This window comes from Chelonia mydas, chromosome 1, assembly GCF_015237465.2.
Source record: "Chelonia mydas isolate rCheMyd1 chromosome 1, rCheMyd1.pri.v2, whole genome shotgun sequence".
Taxonomy (NCBI): Eukaryota; Metazoa; Chordata; order Testudines; family Cheloniidae; genus Chelonia; species Chelonia mydas.
In genome coordinates, this window is record NC_057849.1 from 38,452,351 (window position 1) to 38,473,984 (window position 21,634).

The window sequence follows — 21,634 nt, forward strand, 5'->3', positions numbered from 1 at the left end:
AGCTCTATATTATGTTTAGTGTATTTACTTCAGTAACAATCAATTAACTGGCAATAACAGACTAATCCAACTCTCCCTGGCAAGCCAGTTATTAGCAATGACTAAGGCTCCGTGTTTGTCCAGGAGGTCACAGATTCTGTGACCTTCCATGACCTCCGTGAATTCTGCAGCAACCCACGTGGCTGGCCCGGGAACCACCTGAGCAGCTCGGGCTCTCCCGCCCCCCAGCAACAGGAGTTTGGGGGTGGGAGGGCTCAGGGCTGGAGGTGCAGGGCGGTGCTTACTTGGGGGGGCTCCCCGGAAGGGCAACAGGAACTCCCCTCCCTCAGCTCCTAGCTCCACATGCTGCCTCCGCCCGCAGGCACCACCCCCGCAGCTCCCATTGGCCGTGGCTCCCAGCCAATGGGAGCTGCAGAACCAGGGCTTGGGATGGAGCACAGGCAGCACGTGGAGCTAGGAGCTGGAGCTCACCGCTTCCAAGGAGCTGCTTAGGGAACCAGCACCAGTCCCAGCAACCCGTCCTCCCAGCACCCGCGTTCCCTACCTGAATACCCACGGCACCCCCCGAGCCAACTCCCCCCTCCCCGCCAGTTTGAGTCAGGGATATATAGTAAAAGTCATGGACAGGTCACGGGCTGTGAATTTTTGTTTACTGCCCATGACCTGTCCATGACTTTTACTAAAAATACCTGTGACTAAACATAGCCGTAGCAATGACTTGAGTCACACAGCACTATGAATAATTTCAATTTAATTAGGGAAACATGACAACTTTCAAAGACTACTTAAGGCCTCATTAAATTTACTGAAGGCTTGTGGTAATTTTAGTTTCTCACCGTGATAATCTGAAAAAAATCATGTTAGCTCGAGTAGTGCATTCAATCTTGAGCTCTGGGTGATTGCATAGTGTTTAGAGCGTTTGGTAGTGGAGACAAATAGCCTTGGGGATTTTCTGAAAGGCTCAATTCTATTGAGGTAGAACGCTAGTGCAAGTCTAATGCCCTGGGTATGTAGTCCTATGTGTTCTCGTGAGGCCTGGGAAAGAATACAGGAAGGTGGATTGGTTGATTTATGTGGAAGGATGAAGATATTTTAGGTATAAATAAGATGTGGTCTTAGGGTGACCTTGTCCTTGGAGAAAAAAAACGGTAGAAGGTAGGTAAGCCATGAGAGCCCCTAAGTCACCCACATGGCAGGCTGATGTAATGGCTACTAAAAATGCTACCTTCATTGACAGATGTATCAGATAGCATGCCTCAAGGGTTCGAATGGGTCTCCAGTGAGGCAGCATTATACCAGGTTCAAGGCCCATGGCACTGTGGGTGTGCGTACTTCAGGGTAAATGTTCTGTATGCCCATAAGAAAGTGTTTGGTAATCAGGTGCTCAAACAATGACATCCCATCAATCTTGTGATGGAAGGCGTTAATAGCCTTCCATCACAAGATGGACTTTGATCAAACTAGTGGATAGTCCCAAGTTTTTTTTAACTCCAAGATGTAGTCCAATATCATGGGCAGAGTTACGGAAACTGTCTTGCTTGGCTTGGCACCATATAGCAAACCTCTTCCATTCCTGAAGGTAAGTCTGGTGTGTGGTTGACCTCCTTCTGTTCAGAACAGGCTAAAAAAGTATTACTAAACAGGTTAGTTTGTCATGATGGAACCATGTAGGAGCCATGCCTTCAGGTGAAGTATTTCCGAGTGGACCTGCCAATCATTCTTCGATAGAAGGTCCGGCTGGAGCGGGAGAGTGCGTGGTGCACGTAGTGCCATCTGCAACAGGTAGGAGCACCAAGTCTGTCTGCGCCACGTTGGGGCTATCAGTATGACTTTGGCTTTGTCCACTCATATCTTGTTTACTACCCTCAATAATATGGTATTGGTGGGAACACGTATAGCAGTGGCACCTCCCATTTGAGGAGGAAGGCATCCCCCAGTGACTGGGATCCCAAACTGTTCTCGAGCAGAACCGTGGGCACTTGTAGATCTGCAATGTTGCAAAGAAGTGGATAGATGGGGGTCCCCTCTGTTGAAATAGGTTCAGCAGGACCACATCGTTTAGTTCCCATTTGTGATTGTGAGAAAATTCCCTGCTTAATGTATCCACTCTAATGTTCTGACAGCCTGGCAGGTAGGAGGCTGAGAAACTGATATTGTGTCAGATACACCAATTCCACAGTGACATGCCTTCGATGCATAGGGAGTGGGATCAGGCTGTTCTCTGTCGATTTATATAAAAAACATGCAAGCAATGTTGTCGGTCTTTACTTGTATAGTCTCGTTATCAACGGCAGGAAGGGGAGGCACGCATTGCAAACTGCACAGTGTTTTAATAGATTTATGTGTAACTATGTTTCGGAGGGAGACCACCTGTCTTGAATTGTATGGTGTTGCAGATGAACTCCCCAGCCTATCAAGGAGTGAGTATCATAGAGAGTGGATCCCGAGTAAAAGGAATCCCCATGCACAAGTTGTTGGGTTATGTCCACCAGTGTAAAGAATCTTTGAGTTTGGTTGGCATCGTAAGATGTCTGTTTAGGCCATGTTTGTGTGGCATGTAGATGGTTCTGAGCCAGCCTTGAAGATCGCGCATGTGGAGATGCGCATGTCGTACCACAAATGTGGTTGCAGCCATGTGATCTAAGAGTTGAAGGCAAGTGTGTGCTGATATGTGTGGACTGTTCATTACTGAAGAGATGAGGTTGGTCATAATAATAAACCTGTTAGTTGGTAATGACGCTTTGGCTTTCAGGGTGTCGAGATGGGCCCTGACGAAGTCTAGCTGGTGAACGGGTTTTAAAGTCAATTTTTGTGTGTTTATCTGTAACGCCAGATTCTGGAAAATCAATCGCCCTGTAAGTAATGTCGACAGCATCTGCTGGGTTGGTTGCTTTTAGTAAACAGCCGTCCAGGTAGGGGGAATATTATTACTCCTTGCTTGCGCAGGTATGCCACTACTACTGCAAGAATTTTAAAGAAAACTTGAGGCGCTGTGGAAAGGCCGAAAGGTAGGACCTCGTATTAATAATGGTCTGTTCCCAGGATAAACCTGACGAACCTCCTGTGAACGGAGTTCCGGTGTTGGTATAATCCTCGTCCAGGGAAGAGGAGGAATTGACAGTAGGTGGCTCTATGTTCTCCTCCCACTGACAACTGCCTCGTTGAACTCTGCCCCCACCACCCTAGATGCCTGCAACGTCAATCTAATCCCCTTCCTATAGGAAATGGGGAGCCTGCTGTACTGCCTTCCATAGGTGGCCTAGGGGTCCCAGTAAGGCCATTGTGTGAGGAATGGCATGGGTGAGGCCATCCAAAAGTGCCCGTACCATGGCTGTATGTCATGCCTATAATGAGACCTCAATCACAGAGGTCAAGGGGTTGGGTCCGGTTCTATAGGTGAGGAGTGGTGTGAGGAAAAAAAATCCTCTTCCTCCATGCTGGAAAATGGAGGGACTATTGGACAGATGGGTTGTTTCAGTACTGTGTGCACCACAGAGCCGCTGGTGCCGAAAAATGGTGAGTCCAGCATCACCAATACTAATAGGTCTTTCTGATGAAGGAAGTGGGGTGGTGCCATGGCTTCAGCACTGAAGATCTTGGTGCCGACAATTTCGGTATCACAGTCGACTGTGCTGATGGTTTTGGTGGTAGAGTTGCTGGTACCAATGGCATCATTGTCGATGCACTCATCAGTCCTGAGGAAGCTGGTGGAGCAGGCATAGCCTGTGTTGGAGGTCTTGGTGTCATCTTCAGCGGTGTCGACGGTGGAGGAGGTAGGCTTGCTCTTGCCTCTGCACAGGATCGCTGGGGATTGGCAAAGGCCACTGTGCAGGCACTGCTGGAGGATCCCAGTGCTTCATAGGTACTCAGCCGTGGTGCGGTCGGTATCAAGGAGAGAGACCGAGCTGGAGATCACTTCTTTTTGGTCCGGTCTCTCTGAGGAGAAGTTGCTGCTTGTTTGCTCGTTGATTTTTTAGAGGAATGAGCCTTCCTCTGAGAAGAGGGTGAAGTCTCTGGAAATATTTTTCCAGAGGTAGACTGCTGGCTGAGGTCTGAAGCTGGGTGCAGAGACTTCTCCATTAAGATGAGCTTGAAGCACAGATCCCTGTCCCTCCGAGCTTGAGCCTTTAGGATGCTGCAGTGAGCGCATTTCTGAGGGATGTGCAACTCACCCAAGCAGCGGACATACTGCGAGTATCCGTCTGATACCGGCATGGCATCTTGACATGACAGGCAGCACTTAAAGCCTGGTGAACCAGGCATAACTGAAAAGATGGTGGTTCACCCCATGTGTGAACTTAGCCAGTCTAGGAAAAACAATTTTTTTTTTAAAACTAGGAAGAAAAATGGGGAAAAAGGTAAGTAACTGAACTGCTAAGCTTAAAAACTATGCTAAGTAAACTATTTTAACGTGAAATGAGCTAACTTTGTGACACTACTGGGAGCCCTATTTCAGGCAGAGCACAGTTGAAAAAGAACTGAGGGGGTCGGGTTGTGCACGCGCTAGGTGAGTTGCCAACAGCGCCACAAGACAGGGACTGCACATGCATGACCTGGACGGGCACTGCTGCTGAAATTCTCCAATCAAAGGCACAGGAATGCACCAACACTTGAAGTGGAGCACCTACAGGGCCATCACTCAAAGAAGAATTGTGGCACATTCACTCTTGAATCTACTCTTTTTTATGGCATAGAGAGTCAGGTTCTTTTTAAAACCTTTAGTCTACTGCTATAAATGTGCCAAAAATGCTTGTTCCTGATGTCCGAGGGTATAATCTGATTCCAGCAATCACTTCATTTTGCTACAAGTCATTAACATACTATATATAATACCACCTTTCGTTTCTACACAGATTTACTTTATAAACTCAATTAATAGATGCCTACTTAGCATTTTGGCAAAAGCTGTATTTCTGTGCAGAGTTTTCCGCTCCACTTGGCTCTACTTGGTGCAAACATCAGGAATCCCCAAAGGATTCAATACATCACCATCATAATCAAAATCTGTACACTTAATGGCTGGAACCTCCTTCCCAGTATAATCTATCATGCCTTCTGGCCTGGGAGGTCTCACTACCCAGCTCCATACGTAGAACAAAGGCAAAACATTGATCTATCATCATAGTTCTTGTGGGAGAAAGTAGGTTTCCCTCCAGTCTATGGCTGCTTTGGTTAAATCTATAGATTTAACTCTTCCACTTTCTGATGATGTTTCCTCCAGTGCTGCTCCCACTACCCACCTCCAGTGCTCATCCATCCGAAGCCATTGGACTTCCTAAGGTTTGCCAAGTTACCTGAATGTCACTTAACACCTGTCACCGGCCAATCACAGGTGGCACTGTCTACTGTCATGGTGGCAAGCATCAATGCAGCCTGACCTTCGTGGTCAAGCACTGTACTTCCTTTGGGATGTATAGTGCCTGATATTTACACTAAGGAAAAGAATGACCTGAACCTTCATAGATAAATCATCAGAATGATGGAATGGAACATGGAATGTGAGGAGTATGCATGAAGGCAATCTCACCACTTTGGCCAAATCACTTGAAAAATGTAAGATAGATATATGTGGAATCTCAGAGCTCTCATGGAATGGTATGGGTAATTTCACGACTATGGATAGATACACAGTGTACTACAGTCAGAATCTGAGAAAACGAGAGAATATGGAGTGGCACTTAACTTATCTAAGGAGACAAAGTTTGTGCTTGGATACAACCCAATCAGCGACAGAATCATCACTATTCACCTTCAAGCAAAGGCAGTCAGTATGTTGATTATACAGGTTTAAGTTCCTATCACAGCTGCTGCTGCAGATTGCTGAATTCTACAAATGGCTGGAAGAGATACTTATTAATAGACCAAGCAAAGATATTACCCTTGTAATCGGGGACCTGAATGCGAAAGTTGGAAGTGTAGGATCTCAAAGAAGTAATAGGAAACAATGTTTTGGTGGTCTATAAAATGAGAGGAGGACATCTAGTTGAACTGTGCTGCTCTAATTGCCTGGTCATTACAAACTCTATTTTCACCCAACATCCTAGAAGTTGATATACATGGAAGCCAACAGAGGGCATGACAAAGAACCAAACTGACTATATAATGATACAGCAATGCTGGAGAGTGAGTAATGGACAAAGACTTTCCCTAGTGCAGACTGAGGGTCAGATCATCAACATTAGCCTCAAACATTACATTAACATTTAAGACATTCAGCCGCTCTGATACATCTGGACTTGTCTAAAATCAACTAAAATACATGACTTCTGTCCAGAATGGGTTTGAGGCATGTCACAGGTGAAAGAACAACCCAAATGAACTTTGGAATAAAATGAAAACTATCATGCTCAAAGCATCCACAGCACACATTCTGAAAAATCTATGTCAGACTACACCATAGTTAACCGAGAAGGCATTTGAGCTGATGAAAAAATGATGCCGAGTGAAAGAGAATGGCTTGGAGACAGAAGAACATCAGAGAGAGCGTAAGGAACTAAGCAGACAGATCCAAAAGCAGACTAGATGAGACAACAGCAAATACGTAAGGGCAAAATGCATGGAACATGAAAGTTACAAAGAGTAACAATATAAAAGGTATATTTACATTGGTCAGACTTATTAACAAAAAGTTTCCCCTACAATTGAACATAACAAATGAGCATGAAGGCAGAGTCCTAGGTGAAGATGATGTCAAATGCTAATGGAGATTACTGTGTCCATCTGTATGCCTCTTACAATACAGAGCAACAGAAAGGAGAGTACAGAGCTAGTGCCATCAATCCTACAAGAGGAAATGCTGTACACTATCATGAAAATGAAGGTTGGGAAAGAAAGAACCAGGGGTAGATAACATACCAGCAGAGCTGTTAAATCTGCAGTGATGTATGGATGACTAGAAATTGGTTGGATGTCTGGATGAAGGGAATCCTTTGGCCCTACCAAAAAAGGTGACATAACAGTGTAGTAACAATCATATTATCTCCCTGATATTGCATGTAAGCTAAGCTCTGCTCTACGTAATCCAGAATCGCATGAAATGAATGATAGGAGCAGAATTACAACCACGACAAGTTGGTTTCAGAGAAGGATGAGGCATGCATGATCAAATCGCAAACATCTGTCACGTCACTGAAAAATACAGGGAGTACAGTCACTCACTGATCATGTGTTTCACTGACTACTCAAAAGCAATTGATTCCATCCAACATGACCATCTTTGGAGGATACTGGCAGACATGGGGATTCCAAAGCACCTTACTGAACTCCTGGAAAGTCTGTACCATCAACAATAGACTATGGTGAAAGCAGCAGCAGGGAACAACTAGTTGTTTTCCACTGGACCGTGTCAGGAATCAGAGGCTGCAGCAGAGCCAGTATCCAGGCAACCTAATGAGACCAACTAGCCTGCAGTAAGCTGCCTAAGTGGCTACACCACCCGATTGGTTTGAGGAGGCAGCAGACCAGCTCTTAAGCCCAGCAGCTGCAGTAGTTAGGTGGCTCCTGAAAGATTCATTGGTGGTTATGATAGCCCCTTTGCCCACTTATTCCCAGCCTTGCTCCCACCTTGGGCTCAACCTCAGCCTTCCCCCTGCCTTGCCTCACTCCAAGTAACTGAATTCTGATCCTCAGCTCAAATTCCTCAAGTCTGACATCTGGAATCCCACTCCCAGTTCTGACCCCTTGGCTCCAGCTCCTGCTCTAACCATGGGCTCCAATTCCTGGCTGCCGACTCCTGATCTAACCACCAGATGTGACTCCTGTTCTGATCATTAAGCCTGACTCCTGCTCCAACCACTAGGCATTACTGTCCACATCCTGGTCATGTGACAGGCAGGGTATGAGCCAAGAGTGTATTCCATCCCTAAGCCTCTTCAACATGTATGCAGAATTTATTCTGAGACAAGCCCTGGAAGATTTTGACAAAGTGGATGGAGCTGGGATTTCCATTGATCAACACCTCTTAACTAACCTCAGATACACTGATGACAGGACGCTCTTCGCCACAACTATCAATGCAATGCAACAAAAGTTGGGAGTCTGTAAAAATAGTGAGAATCATGGACTATCCCTGAATGAGGTGAAATGTAAATCCATCCACTTTGACATTATTAACAAAAAAGGATGCCAGTGGATATCACAATTAACAATCAAGTGACAGAGGCAACAGATTAATTCAGTTATCTGGGATCATACATATCCCACCAAAGAGGCTGTCCAAAGAAATTGGAAAATGACTAAGAATGGTTTGCTCAGCCATCACCTCCCTTACAAAAGTTTGGAAATAATGTGGCATCTCAAAATGTATGAAGGTTGATTGGTGAAAAGCTTAACTTTTTCCATAGTGACTTATGGACGGGAATCATTGAACATTAAGGCGACCGACAAAAAAAAAAAACCCTGAAGCTTTTGAGATAGGGTGCTGGCAAAGACTCTTGTGTATCTCCTGCATGGAAAAGATGATGAATGCTTATGTCAAAAGTATTGTTGGAGAGACGCAGAATTTGCTCTCAGAAATCAACAGGCGCAAGCTTATGTACTTTGGTCACATCAGGTGTAGAGATGAAAATAACCCGAGAAAGTTATCATGGAAGAATGGTGGTAGGTCAGCATAGCAGGGGATGACCAGAGAGAAGATGGATATATAGTATGCAGCAGATCACTGAGAGGTCAGCTGCTGAGTGCTTGAAGCTAGCAATGGATTGAGAAGGCATAAGAAAATTTTGCTTTCATCACCAATATGACATGAATAAACTGATTTTACTTATTTTCCTTAGTCCTATTTACATTTCAATACTAACCATTGCTGAGACAAACAGGTTAAAATTAATGTAAAGTAAAATTTGCAGATGTAGCAAATGGTAATAGAAATGTTCAGAAAAAACACTGTCAAAAGCCCCAGTCCTTCACGTGTAAGCACATGCTTAACTTTATGCATTGTGAGTAGTCCTACTGAGCTCTATGGAACTACTCTTACTGCATAAAAGTTAAATGTGCTTAACAGCTTGCAGGACACGAGACAAATATGTAGATTTTCCCCTTCTCATCTCAATAAAATTCATCCCAAATTTTAAAAATATTGGGGTTTATGTTTTACAGTCCTTTTCTGAGGAATGTAAATAAGGAAATACCTAAATTATTGAGAACTATGGATCCAAAAGATGACTGCATTATGTATGTCTAAGGCCAGATGCTTGTTATGTCTACGATTTCTGTGACAAGAACCATGCTTGAGACATTTTTTGTCCACAAAAGTTATGGATTGTAATCTGTAGAACTTTTGCTATTGACTGAAATAGAGCCAGGATTTCACTCATGGTCTTTTTCATCCTGGCCTGCCTGCTCTCGAGCAAGACATTCATTACTATCTATATTTGGCTCTGATTTGGTGTTTTACTAGATGTTAACATTTTTAATTAAAAATGCACATAATTAAAATAGTACGTCATGGTGAAAACTTTTATTTTAAGCTAAAATTATGATTTTTGCATTTTTATTTTATTATTGTTCTTATTAATTATTATTATTTACACCTACATCCAATCAACCCCATCCACATTTAACTCAAATATATATGTAGTAATTTAAAAATATTTACAATAAAATACCCTAGATTTCATTTGTAAAGACCAATTGTCACCCTACAAGTTCTTAGCTAAAGTTCAGTAAACTGGAGGTTGCCCAAAAGTGTGTGCAAACTGGCTTAAAAGTAAAGAGTACCCAATGGTTAAGGAAATATGTAGTCCCACCTCTTCCCCCCCCCCCCCCGAAGAATCTGTATGGACACTGTTTTATAAAAGAAAAAAAGTTCTAGTTCTACTACTTTGCAGTAGAATCTGCCTAATTAACATATGACAAATTTAAATTTCCAACATAATAATATTATGTCCATTCAAAGATATAGGCAATTTTCAAATATATTTTTATATTTTACTGATGAACCAGAGCCAGCTGGGGCTGGGGAACACAATGATCAAGGAGAGTCACAACATTATTTATTATTTGTAGTATGATAGTGCCTAAATGACTCAATAGGTCTTGCTTTCTAAAGTGCTCTCAGAATCAAGGGAGATAGCAGGACCGTATAAAGGCAATTATTTCATCATTGTATCAGAAATCCATCCTTCAGCTGCAGTTCTCTTCTTCAACTTTTAAGACAAAGCAAAAGGCACTGAATACGTGCTTCTAATGAAGACAGACCTGAAAAGTACTCCATTCTTAAAATGTTATGTCCACTACAAACTGAAAGTTCAGAAAGAACCACCATGACATGGGTTATCTAGAGTATTTACTTCTCATCAAGTGAGCTGACAAGAGAAAATTCTAGTAAATTGCCTATTCCAAAAGGTAAGTTGCCTCCCAAGACTATATTTTGCTTAGTTCCTACCTAGAGACAAAAATGGAACGTTGCTGCCAAGTTATCCATTAAGTCCTAGATTCCTCAAGCATTGGAAGAAAGCTACCAGAACGAACCAAAAAGAATTGTAGGCTTTAAAACAATTATTTATATGAAACTGAGCTTCTGGGAGTTTGAAATCTCCTAGATAACCTTCCAGGTGAACAGATTCAGTTCATCATGCCTATCAGAATGTGGGGCAAAGGCTGAATAAATGGCAACCTCTGAGTACAGCTAGTTGGAAAAATTTTTCAACTTAACAATTTTGTGTTGGAAAATGCACACTTGTCAAACCCATGACTTTTCACAGGAACATGCCAGATCTGACTAAAGGTTTCTCACGGAACATCTACATTGAAATAAAAGATCATGGCTGCCCTGGGTCAGCTAACTCAGGGTTGTAGGGCTCTGGCTGCAGGGCTAAAAATTGCAGTGTATACATTCAGTCTCAGGCTGGATCCCTGACTCTGAAACTCCACAAGGAGAACGGGTCTCAGAACCCAAGTCCCTAGCATGTGCACTATGAGCTTGAGTCAATTGACCCGGGCTCTGAGATATGGAGCCATGGGTGTTTCATTGCAGTATAGATATGCCCTCAAGGTTCAGGAGGGAATTACTGGACAAAACCATAAAGAGAAAGCCATTCCAGAATAGCCAGAGCAGGGACTTGAACTTGAGTCTCCCACATAGCAGGTGAGTGCCCCAATGGAATCAATTTTGGCTCAATGAATATTTATTTATACGACAGGAGATATGAAGAGAAAGTCACGCAGAATAGCCAATAGGCTAGTGGTTAGGACACTCACTGTAAGGATGTGAGCACTAGAACCCAGGTCTGTAGAGCCTAGCACAGCTGACATTCCCACAGTGCCATGCAGAAACACAGCCAGGGAGCACCATGGAGAGTAAGTGCCACAAGTACTGCCCAAGGGAGCCAGAGCGACATTACCCTGCGTCCTCTGATTGGCCGACCACCCTATTTAACCTTGAAGGGTGCCTCAGGAAGCTGTCTAGGCAACACCACAGACTTCAGGCCTGCTGTGACTACAGAGCTTACCTCGTCTTCTGATCTCTGGCCTCTGATCCCAGCCTGATTCTGACCCTGACTCTTTCCTCCTGACACTAGCCTGATCCTACCTCTGATCTCCAGTCTCCAACCCAGGCCTGACTTTGACCCTAACTCTTGTTTATTCAGCCTGATTCTAGCGACTCCTCCAACCCCTGCTCACCTACTACCACACATTAGGGATTATCCAGCCCAGCCAGACCTCCTGCACCCCAGTCCCTTACAGCTGAATCTCCCACATCCCAAGTGAGTGTAAGTCTTTGGCCGGCATCTAATCACCAGGTTACTGGTTATTCTGGGGTGGATATCTGTCTTTCCCACTCCACCACCCGCAGAAAAGAAACTGGAAAGGTCTTTTTAATTCTGATGTGAACTAGGAAAATTTTTGAAATCTCAAAAAAGTTTTCATGAGATGAGCAAATCATTTCCCACCCAGCTCTACATCTGAGGATTGCTCCTAAAAAAACCAGAATCACTGCGCCGTGCAGGGCTGGCAGTTTCTCTAAAACATGAAATGAAAAGCATTCTAGGCTAAAATTAATACCAAAAGGCATTTGCCTCTGTTTGAAATAGCACCTCTGATGGAACCCATTTTTGAAAATCCTGGCCTAACACAGGTATCAATATAAATGGGAAATTCCATAGCCATATTCATACTGCATTGCTTTTTAAAACTTATTCCTAACTTTTCTTCCCCAAAAATAAATTCTGCTGCATGAAAGGGACAGAGGAAGAAAGCTCGTTTGTGATCAAGGATAATGAAATATGAGAGAGATTTTTTAATGTACAAATCACCACAGTAACTGAAGTACAGTAAAACACATCTTCATCTGAGTCAAATAAAATGCCGATACAATTGTGCAGTAAGATTCCACTGGTTTATAAAAAGTTGAGCTGAACTAACCTTTAAAGAAATCTGTCCATTAATTAGATTACAATTTGTAATATAATATTTAGCAAGTCTGCATAGAAACTATTTCAAATTGAAAGTTCATCTGAACAATCAAGAATATTTTACCTTTTTATTCAGCTTCAACCAAGTTGAATAGCCTTTGCTGTCCACATACTGCAGCCCAAAAAACCAGACTTCACGCAGACCAACTGTTTTCACCACCTAAAAGTAAAAGAGTCATTAAATCAATCACCTGAAGGGCACCTGGATTTGGGTGTAATGGTTCAAAACACAAGTTCAGACTCGGATACAATATACAGCAAGATTTTGTGAGCAACCAGCTTAGGCAAATAAACCCATAAAAGATTTGTATACAAGACAGAGCAAGAAGGAATAGCTTACTCTTAATTATAGTAATATCTTCCTCCATACACAACCAGTCAGCATGAAGTGATATGTCTCTCACTCAAGTTAAGAACATGTAGGCCAAACAACTGCTTTCTTTTAGTGCAAGACAATCCAAACAACAAGAGAAGAAGACAATGGGATTAGGATGGGGAGGAAAGATGACAACAGACATGATTATTGGTAAGTAATTCATTGTTTAATGTCTCCTCTTCCTGCATCCTATAACCAATGGATATGGCTAGCAGTACTAGTGTTGGAGGAGAGCGCTCCAAGTGATGTCAGTGGCATTGTCTTACTGGCCACTTCCCAGATCTCTGCTGATGCCCTAGCCAAAAATGCAAGAAGTAGAATGTCTTAATTTTAACTAAACCACAAGACTAATACCAGCCTTTTAGAAGCTACACAATGGAATCATCCATTTATCTAGAGACAAATACAACTGATTGCTTTCTGAAAATTTTAGATGTCAGAAGCTTTGCTTGGAGGGTAGGGATAGGGTCCAGAGTGACCTAGACAAACTGGAGGATTGGGCCAAAAGACATCTGATGAGGTTCAACAAGGACAAGTGCAGAGTCCTGCACTTAGGACAGAAGAATTCCATGCATTGCTAGAGGCTGGGGACCGACTGGCTAAGCAGCAGTTCTGCAGAAAAGGACCTGGCGATTACAGTGGATGAGAAGCTGGATATGAGTCAGCAGTGTGCCCTTGTTGGCAAGAAGGCTAATGGCATATTGGGCTGCATTCATAGGAGTATTGCCAGCAGACCGAGGGAAGTGATTATTCTCCTCTATTCGGCACTGGTGAGGCCACATCTGGAGTACTGCATCCAGTTTTGGGCCCCCCACTACAGAAAGGATGTGAACAAATTGGAGAGAGTCCACCAGAGGGCAACGAAAATGATTAGGGGGCTGGGGCACATGACTTACAAAGAGAGGGTGAGGGAACTGGGCTTGTTTAGTCTGCAGAAGAGGAGAGTGAGGGGGGATTTGATAGCAGCCATCGACTACCTGAAGGGGGGTTCCCAAAGAGGATGGAGCTCAGCTATTCTCAGTGGTGGCAGATGACAGAACAAGGAACAATGGTCTCAAGTTGCAGTGGGGGAGGTCTAGGTTGGATATTAGGAAACACTATTTCACTAGGAGGGTGGTGAAGCACTGGAATGGGTTACCTAGGGAGGTGGTGGAAAGTCCTTTTAAGGCCCGGCTTGACAAAGGGGAGGGGTTGGTCCTGTTTTGAGCAGGAGGTTGGATTAGATGGCCTCCTGAGGTCTCTTCCAACCCTAATTGTTTATGATTCTATGATTGGCCTAAAGAATTAAGTTACCTTGATCCAAGTTCATCCTCTGAGTGTAAGGATAACCCCGCAGGTTCATTAACCTCAATTGGGAAATAGTTTAGAACAAACTTACTATGGGACAGCTTTTCAAATCAGTGCAACAGGGGAACCACAATCAACTTCCTATAAGCTAATTTAAAGGCTGGCCCACATAGATGTAAGGACTTGTAAGGACAACAGTAATCTCCAGCATTCTTGATTAGGTGGTTTATTGAAATGCAGAGACAGTAAAGATTCAAGTTTTGGCAGTGGTAAAGAGAAACCTATTTCACCAAGATATGAGATATTATTCATTTTGCATTCATGTCACAACTCCCCGATCATATCTCATTACTGAAGATTCACAAATCTGAGATACATGCTAGTTGCAGATCCTTGCACACACTATTGGGCTGTCATATATTTATGCTGCTAGAAGTCTGAACTTCTCCCTCTCTAGGCAAAGAAAAGATCCAGTCTCACTTGTAGCTGTGACAAATCTAAGCCAGAGCTCTGAAGCTTGAAAAATCAACTAGTGATTTTGGACATTCTCCCCATAAAGTCTTCTGCTCTGTTCTATCTGGTTCCTCATGTACTAGGGAGAGGAGTACAATGTTTAACACAACTCTCCTTCCTCAACATCTGGAGATATTTTTGACCCTATTGCCAAAGGATCAAATCAGTAAGTTCAAATAAAAAATACCCAGATGGGACTCTGGTAGCAGCCAATCTACTGCAGGAGCCTATGTTTTAAGGAAGTGTTCAGATCCGTCTGAGGTAAATAGAATTACATACATATACACAAAAAGCCCACATTCAAAGAATGTTGTTTAAGTTGCAAAATAAAACACTTAACAGTGAGATAATTCCATAATTAAGGATGCCCGTGCAACCTTACTTCTGCTCCCCTCTGCACATGCACTCTGATAAGTCTAATTATCACCATACCATTTTTTTCTATCTGACCCTGGTCAGCACACAGGATGGCCAGTGCTCAGGGAACAGAATCAGAGTTCTGTAGTAATCAAAGCTGGTGTCTGTTGGACCCTTGTCTCATTTGCTCTAGAAGTTGCGAGGTGTGTAAAGAATGAAGCAGGGTATGCAAGAAAAAAGAAGCATGGTCTTGTAAGGGTTGAATGCCACAAGTGATAACTCAGTTCTATCCCTTCCTCTGCTATAGATTTCCAATATGCTGCTGAGCAAGTAACTTAAAGTTTTGGTAGATGGCCCCTATTTGTGTGTTCTTCACTTTCTGGGTGCCAAACCTGAACCCTTTTGTCCTGATTTTAAGAAGTGCTGATAAGCACTCACAACTGCAGCTGAAGTCAATGGAAATTATACTCAGCACCTGTGCTAGTAAAGCACTGTGGTCTGGACAAATGAGTAGAGTTGGGATGCAGGAGGTTGAGTTCTAATCCTGGCCCTGCTACTGATTCAACGGTGTGGCCTCAGGCAAGTCGCTCAGTTTCCCCATCTGTAAAATGCGGTTAATAATACTTCTCTCAGTAGATTACGTATGCATGAGTATCCCTATATTCCAGACCACACAGCCAAGAATAAAGGTTTGGCAGGCTTTTTCTGAAAGGAACTGTGGCTAAGTGGATGAGATACAGGTCTGCAATGTTAGAGATCTGCACTTTAGTCCCAGCTAGTGTAATCTCTCAGTTGGTTATCAGACATGGTTAATAATAAGCATTATGCATAATACAGACTTATTAACATCAGTCAGCAGAAGATTTAAGTCTAGAACTCAGGCTGTCCTGATTTCCAGGTATTTGTACTCACCTCTACCCCAGGAGTTGCTGACCTGCTCCAGGAAGTCAGGGGCTCCTGCTATATGTGATGCCCCCAATGGGATTGATGGATTGTTGGGGCTGTGCTGGGCCATGGACGCTGCCAGGGTAGCCCAGCCTGGCACTCTACACCTTGAGAGATCGGCTACTACCCCAGATGATGGCTTCACAAGAGTGATGGGTAAGTGGGTCCATGCACTGAGTCGGGGGAAACCTGGCCCGGTTCTCACCCATTCCCCACCACCAGCACAGCTGTCAGACTGGCAGCAGTCAGACTAAGTCTCTGTTCCCAGGGGTTCCAACTGCAGCGCATGCTGTCACTGTTGTGGGGGCCTATTCTGAGAATGTTCAGGGTTTTAGCCATCTGAATCCTTCCTGCTCCATCAGATGTCTCTAAGGGCACAAACAAGGCTCTGCCATCCCTCTCTATTCTGGGACACCCTTTACATGTCCTCTGTTTTGTTAAGTACCATAAGTTTTCCCTCACTGAGTAGTATTCAACGAGAGATTATTTCAGACAGCCCAGTGCATGTGTTCTTCCAGCTGCCCAAAGCTTTATACATTCTGTTAAAATTAAGCAGTAACAATACATGCCATAGCAAAGAAATGGTGATTTTCATCAGCTAGTAACTCAAATAAATCTCAGTGGAATTTCATGGGATGAAGCTGGAGGCACCTCCCTGGCCCCATGGCTTTCCCTTGCAGAAGAACAAAGCCCTGCTGCAAAAATTGGATGCTAGACCTTCTCAAAAAATAGAAAATATCATAAGAATCTTTTAATAATGGGAAGCATTTAGGAATCTAAGGCCTGGTCTACACTGGGGGGTGCATGGGTGGAATCTAAGTTACGCAAATTCAGCTACATGAATAATGTGGCTGAAGTGGACGTACTTAGATGTACTTACCGCAGTGAGGACACCACGGTAAGTCGACAGCTGATGCTCTCCCGTCAACTCTGCCTGCGCCTCTCGCCCTGGTGGAGTATTGGAGTCGACGGAAGAGCGCTTGGCGGTCGATTTATCGCATCTAGTCTAGATGCGATAAATCGACCATCGCTGATCCAGCGGGTAATGTAGACAAGCCCTAAGTACAGAGATCGATGCCAGATCCCCCTATAACATAGGGCTTTTACAATTATTACTGTGGTTTCAGCTAATTTTTATTTCAGGCTGTAGGGACACTATTACATATTTTGACTTTTATAATGCATATTTAACAAGTGTTTAAAAAAAGCTGCTCAGAGCTATGGACTCATACTTCAACAAATCAATACACAAAGTTTCAGAACAAGAATTCTCTATTAGGCAACCAAATAAATAGATTTCACTGGGTCTTCCCTGGGAAACTTAGTAGAGGACTTTTGAGATATTTGGCAAGGAGGATGAGGCTATAACTTGAGGAGATGGGGGTGAGTAAAACCGCAAATTTTTCCTGAATTGGGAATACAGGAATTGTCCAGGGGCTTCAGCGTTAAATTCTGAGAACTTGACAAAAATCAGTTTGTGGCTAACAAACATACTTCATGCTGTTCGGTGTCGCCTATGAAGTAAGAAGTGGAGGAAAAGCAGGTTAGTTAAGGCCCACAAAATTAGCCTTTCACCTCCAGTCTGGCCTCCAAATGGATGAGACAAAAAATTTGTGGTGATGGAGAGATGCCTGTTAAAACAGAATCATGTTGGTGGGATAAGGGAGGACTTCACTGAGCTTTGTGACAGCAGGGAGAAAGCCATAGATGCTGAGTTCTTGGACTTCCCATTTACCAGCAGATAGGGAGAGTGAAGGGAAATGCCCTAGTCTGGAAACAAAGAGCAGCTTGGAGAAAGCATCATACTGAAGTGGGAAACAAAGCCTTCCACATTAAATCTTCCCACCATTGACTAAGAAAGGGGTTTGCTGACATCCAAACACCCTCAGGATCCTCGGACAAGAAATAACGCTGTGACAAGGTAACTTGCTTTGAGCAATAACTACAAAGGACAAAATTTACTGCAGCGTACACCACATGGAGATAACCATGATGACTAATCAAGCTACCGTTAGTTTAGAATGTGTCACTTCACTTTGTTGGCAGTAATATTCACAGAGAAATTTTACACCTTTTCTCTGAAAACTTCATATTTGTTTCACAGCGCAATTCAGCTATTGATTTGGGTCTATGAAGCCATGTGTGGGTTTCGGATCTGTCCAAATGATTTCTCCCCTCATGTACAGGCATGGCAAATGAACCAAGGGACTCAAGCTAACAATTTCTCAATTTAAACATCTACAGGCTAATTGTAAGAACTGCCGAGGCCACCTGAAAGCCATGCAAGGAACTGAGGCAGCTCGATGGAGAGAATCTAGTAGGTATTGAGAGAATTTGCATCTATATATTTTATCCCTTGTTCAGAGAAGCTACAGAATGTGTGAAACTGATTATCTGGGCACAAGACTTTATGCAGCAGCAGATCACCTCCACCCAATACCACATGTCAAGAGGTAGCAGAGATTGGCAGAAGAGAAGTCGCAGCTGCCTTCGCATACCAGAAGATGGCACAATTTTTACTTGTTGAGTTCTTGTTGGCAACTCACCCATACATCTTGGGGAGGAGGCCAGATGACTGCCCTGTCCCCAAAACTTTTCTGCCCCGAAACACTTGTGAACTATTGAAGAGACCATTTTAAATCACTTTTTAATTCCATTTTTTCTTTTTTCTAGAAGTCTTGTTTCCCTGATTCTCTATTTGTGAACTGGAAGAAAAAGAGAGCATGAAGGTTGAAGTATGACTCCACAAATTCCAGTACAAGTAGGCAAAAACATAAGTAAAAAAACCCAACAGATTAGGAGGAAAGGAAGGTGCTTGCTTATACACCTACCATAAATGACAGTCTTTAACCTACTTGCTGCTTTGTGAATAAAGACATACCACTTTTTGAGCTGTCTTGGTTGTCGGAGGAGGGAAAAGAAAAGAAAGCATGCAATCATTTTTATTTAAAAGTGGCTAATTAGATTCCATTCCTCAAAAGAATTGTGTCATACTCCTGCTTCCTTACTTCGATAGAAAGGAAGGTAGTCTAGTTATTTTTCAATGTTACATTTTCTACCTTAGATTTATTATTAAAGGATATTTAAAGTTATATAAACATACAATGAATACACTTAGTAATTCCTGTGTTCTTTGAGTATATGATTGAGAATATCTATAAAACATAGTATATCAAACCATCTTGAAATTAATATGTAATTCAACTGAAGCCTGGCTGCTTATCCACTCTTGGAAAGTTGTCCTTGTATTTAATGCTTTCCTTCTAAATTGAGGAGAGGTGGCTCAAGCGGATTATTAGTATGGCTTAGATCAATATAAGATATTAATTGGAAAGCATGAACAGAAATCTATAACACTATAATGTTATCCATTTTAGCCATGATTATTACATATCATAAAGGGTTACCTGGTCAAAGAGCTGTTTGCCAGTTGTGTTGGGTTGGATGGCAAACTCCAACTCTGCATCCATTGTGGTAACTCTTACATTGATCTATGGAGAAGAAAACAAAATTCTTAGACAGTATGTGTTGTACAGTGCTTTCATACAACTAATGACAAGTTTATAAGAAAAAATGTTACTATACTGGAGTCATTTACCATATTGCAAATATCACTTTCATCTTACTTGTACACAAGACATAGCAGATATACAAATGGCCAAAAGTGAACCTACAGTATAAAAAGATTTACATTCATTCAGTGTTAAACTATATATGGTGTAATATTTAAGTCAGGATTTGAAAATCAAAGGGTATAACAAAGTTTAAAAATTATGCAACTGCACAGCTAAAGTAACTTGAAATAGAATATGGAGCCAGTCAGCTACTGGTCACCATTTCAGTTTGCTCGGGATGTTAGCAGTCAAATAGCACCATTTGATGGATGTTTGGTGGCCTACATTAGGTGAGTTGGCAGCCTGTATTCAATATATCTTGTACTGATGCACCCGCAGTTGGGACCTTTGATGAGAGAAGCCAAGAACTGAATGGGTACAGAGACAGTACTGCCGTCTCACTCCAAGAACTGGTCTTGCTCCTAGAATTAGCACAGCAGTGTGCAGAAGCTGGCACCACCACTATTCATATTATACTTGTCTAGAGACTAACACCACTCTCATTTATTTATCTGACATTTTCTAGAAGCACTTACACGCACTATGAAAAGGAAATGAAAAAATCCTATATTTCTTCTAGTATCATTAAAAACTATATCTAAAAGGAGTAGCAGCTCTGAATTACAGGTGTTAAATGATGTAACTTGTGAGAAATAAAACCAAGTATGGGTTTGGAAAAATAGTGGATATTAAAAGAAATAAAATTAAAACCTGAAAAAGCTTAAACAGTTTGAGAGATCAACTATATTTTGCTATAAATAGCAGACGAAGCAGAATTATTTCTGATTGTGTGTTTTACCATACTTAAGGCATAAAAGTTTCCCTGTCCTTCACAAAATTTACAATTTTTTTGATGAGCTCCTGGAATAGAAATCCTGCCACTCCACTAATTCCTATATAAACCCACTTCCATGACACATTACTCTAGTTTTGCCACTAGATGGAGTACTCTGAGAAGGAAATAAGTCAAGTCCTGGTAACCTAATATATCATTGTTTAACATCTGTACTGCAGTAGTGCCCATAGGCCCCAACCAGGATAGGGGTTCCATTGTGCTAGGTGCTGTACAAAATCATACGACAAGGTTCCTACCCCGAGTAAAATGTAAGACAATATATGAATGGTGAGAAAAGAGGAGCAGGTAAAACAATGCGTTAGCTGTCCCTCTTTGCCCTCTATCTCACCAGACACCATCATTAATTGGCTAAATTTCCTAACACATACTAAAGTATAGTTGGGTCTACAGGAAGAATCTGAAGGAGACAGTCTTATGGAGCTCAGGAATATAGTTCTATGCATGAAGTATAGTATGGAAGAACACACCTACACATTTGTTTTATAAACACTGACAGATGGGCAGCAGTCAAGGCATTGCTGGTAGACTGGAAGAGTCAGGGGGTTAGGTGAAATGCAGTAAGAGAAAGCTGGACAAGTAGTAAGGGGTAGGAGTTGTGAAGAGACATGAAGCTGAAGACAAGTCGTTTGAGCTTGACTAAGGGAAAGTGCGGGAACCAATAAAAGGATTCCAAGGGGGCTGACATGGTTACAGTGATGAACAAGGGAAAGTTATTTTAGCAGCTGCGTTTTGATTTATTTGGAAGAGAGATGTGGGTATCATGAAGGAGGTTACCATAATCAGGAGAGCAAATAATGGCCTCGATGAGAGTTTTGTTTGTCTACTTCTTTCTTTTCTGTACAGACAAATCTTAAATGATATGCAGGAAGAAAATCTGGACACAGCCTGGATGTGTGAGGCAAGACAGAGAGGGAGGAAGCACAGATGACCTCTAGGTTATAGGCTTGGGTGAAAAGGTGGGGAGGGAGCGCATCTCTCAGTGGTTTAAGCATTGGCCTGCTAAACCCAGGGTTGTGAGCTCAATCCTTGAGGGGGCTATTTAGGGATCTGGGGCAAAAATTGGGGATTGGTCCTGCTTTGAGCAGGGGGTTGGACTAAATGACCTCCTGAGGTCCCGTCCAACCCTGATATTCTATGATTCTATGGTGTTTTTTTGTCAACAGTGATAGATTAGAGGGAGTGAAGAGGATTTTGGAGAAAAGAGTTTTTATTGTAAACTCAACCAGTGGAGTGGATTTTTGATTGGCTTAAAAAAATTTCCTTCTTCTGGAGG

General features: G+C 42.7%; 1 protein-coding gene across 1 annotated transcript in view; it reads right to left on the reverse strand.

Moving 5' to 3' along the window:
* Positions 1-21,634, reverse strand: part of RDX (radixin) — a 100,790-nt gene that overhangs the window by 35,778 nt on the left and 43,378 nt on the right. Inside the window, exons 3-4 of the mRNA XM_037890479.2 lie at positions 19,299-19,382; positions 12,478-12,573 (exon numbers count right to left, since the gene is read on the reverse strand). Of these exons, the coding sequence (XP_037746407.1) occupies positions 12,478-12,573; positions 19,299-19,382 (180 nt within the window). The remainder of the gene's footprint in view (positions 1-12,477; positions 12,574-19,298; positions 19,383-21,634) is intronic.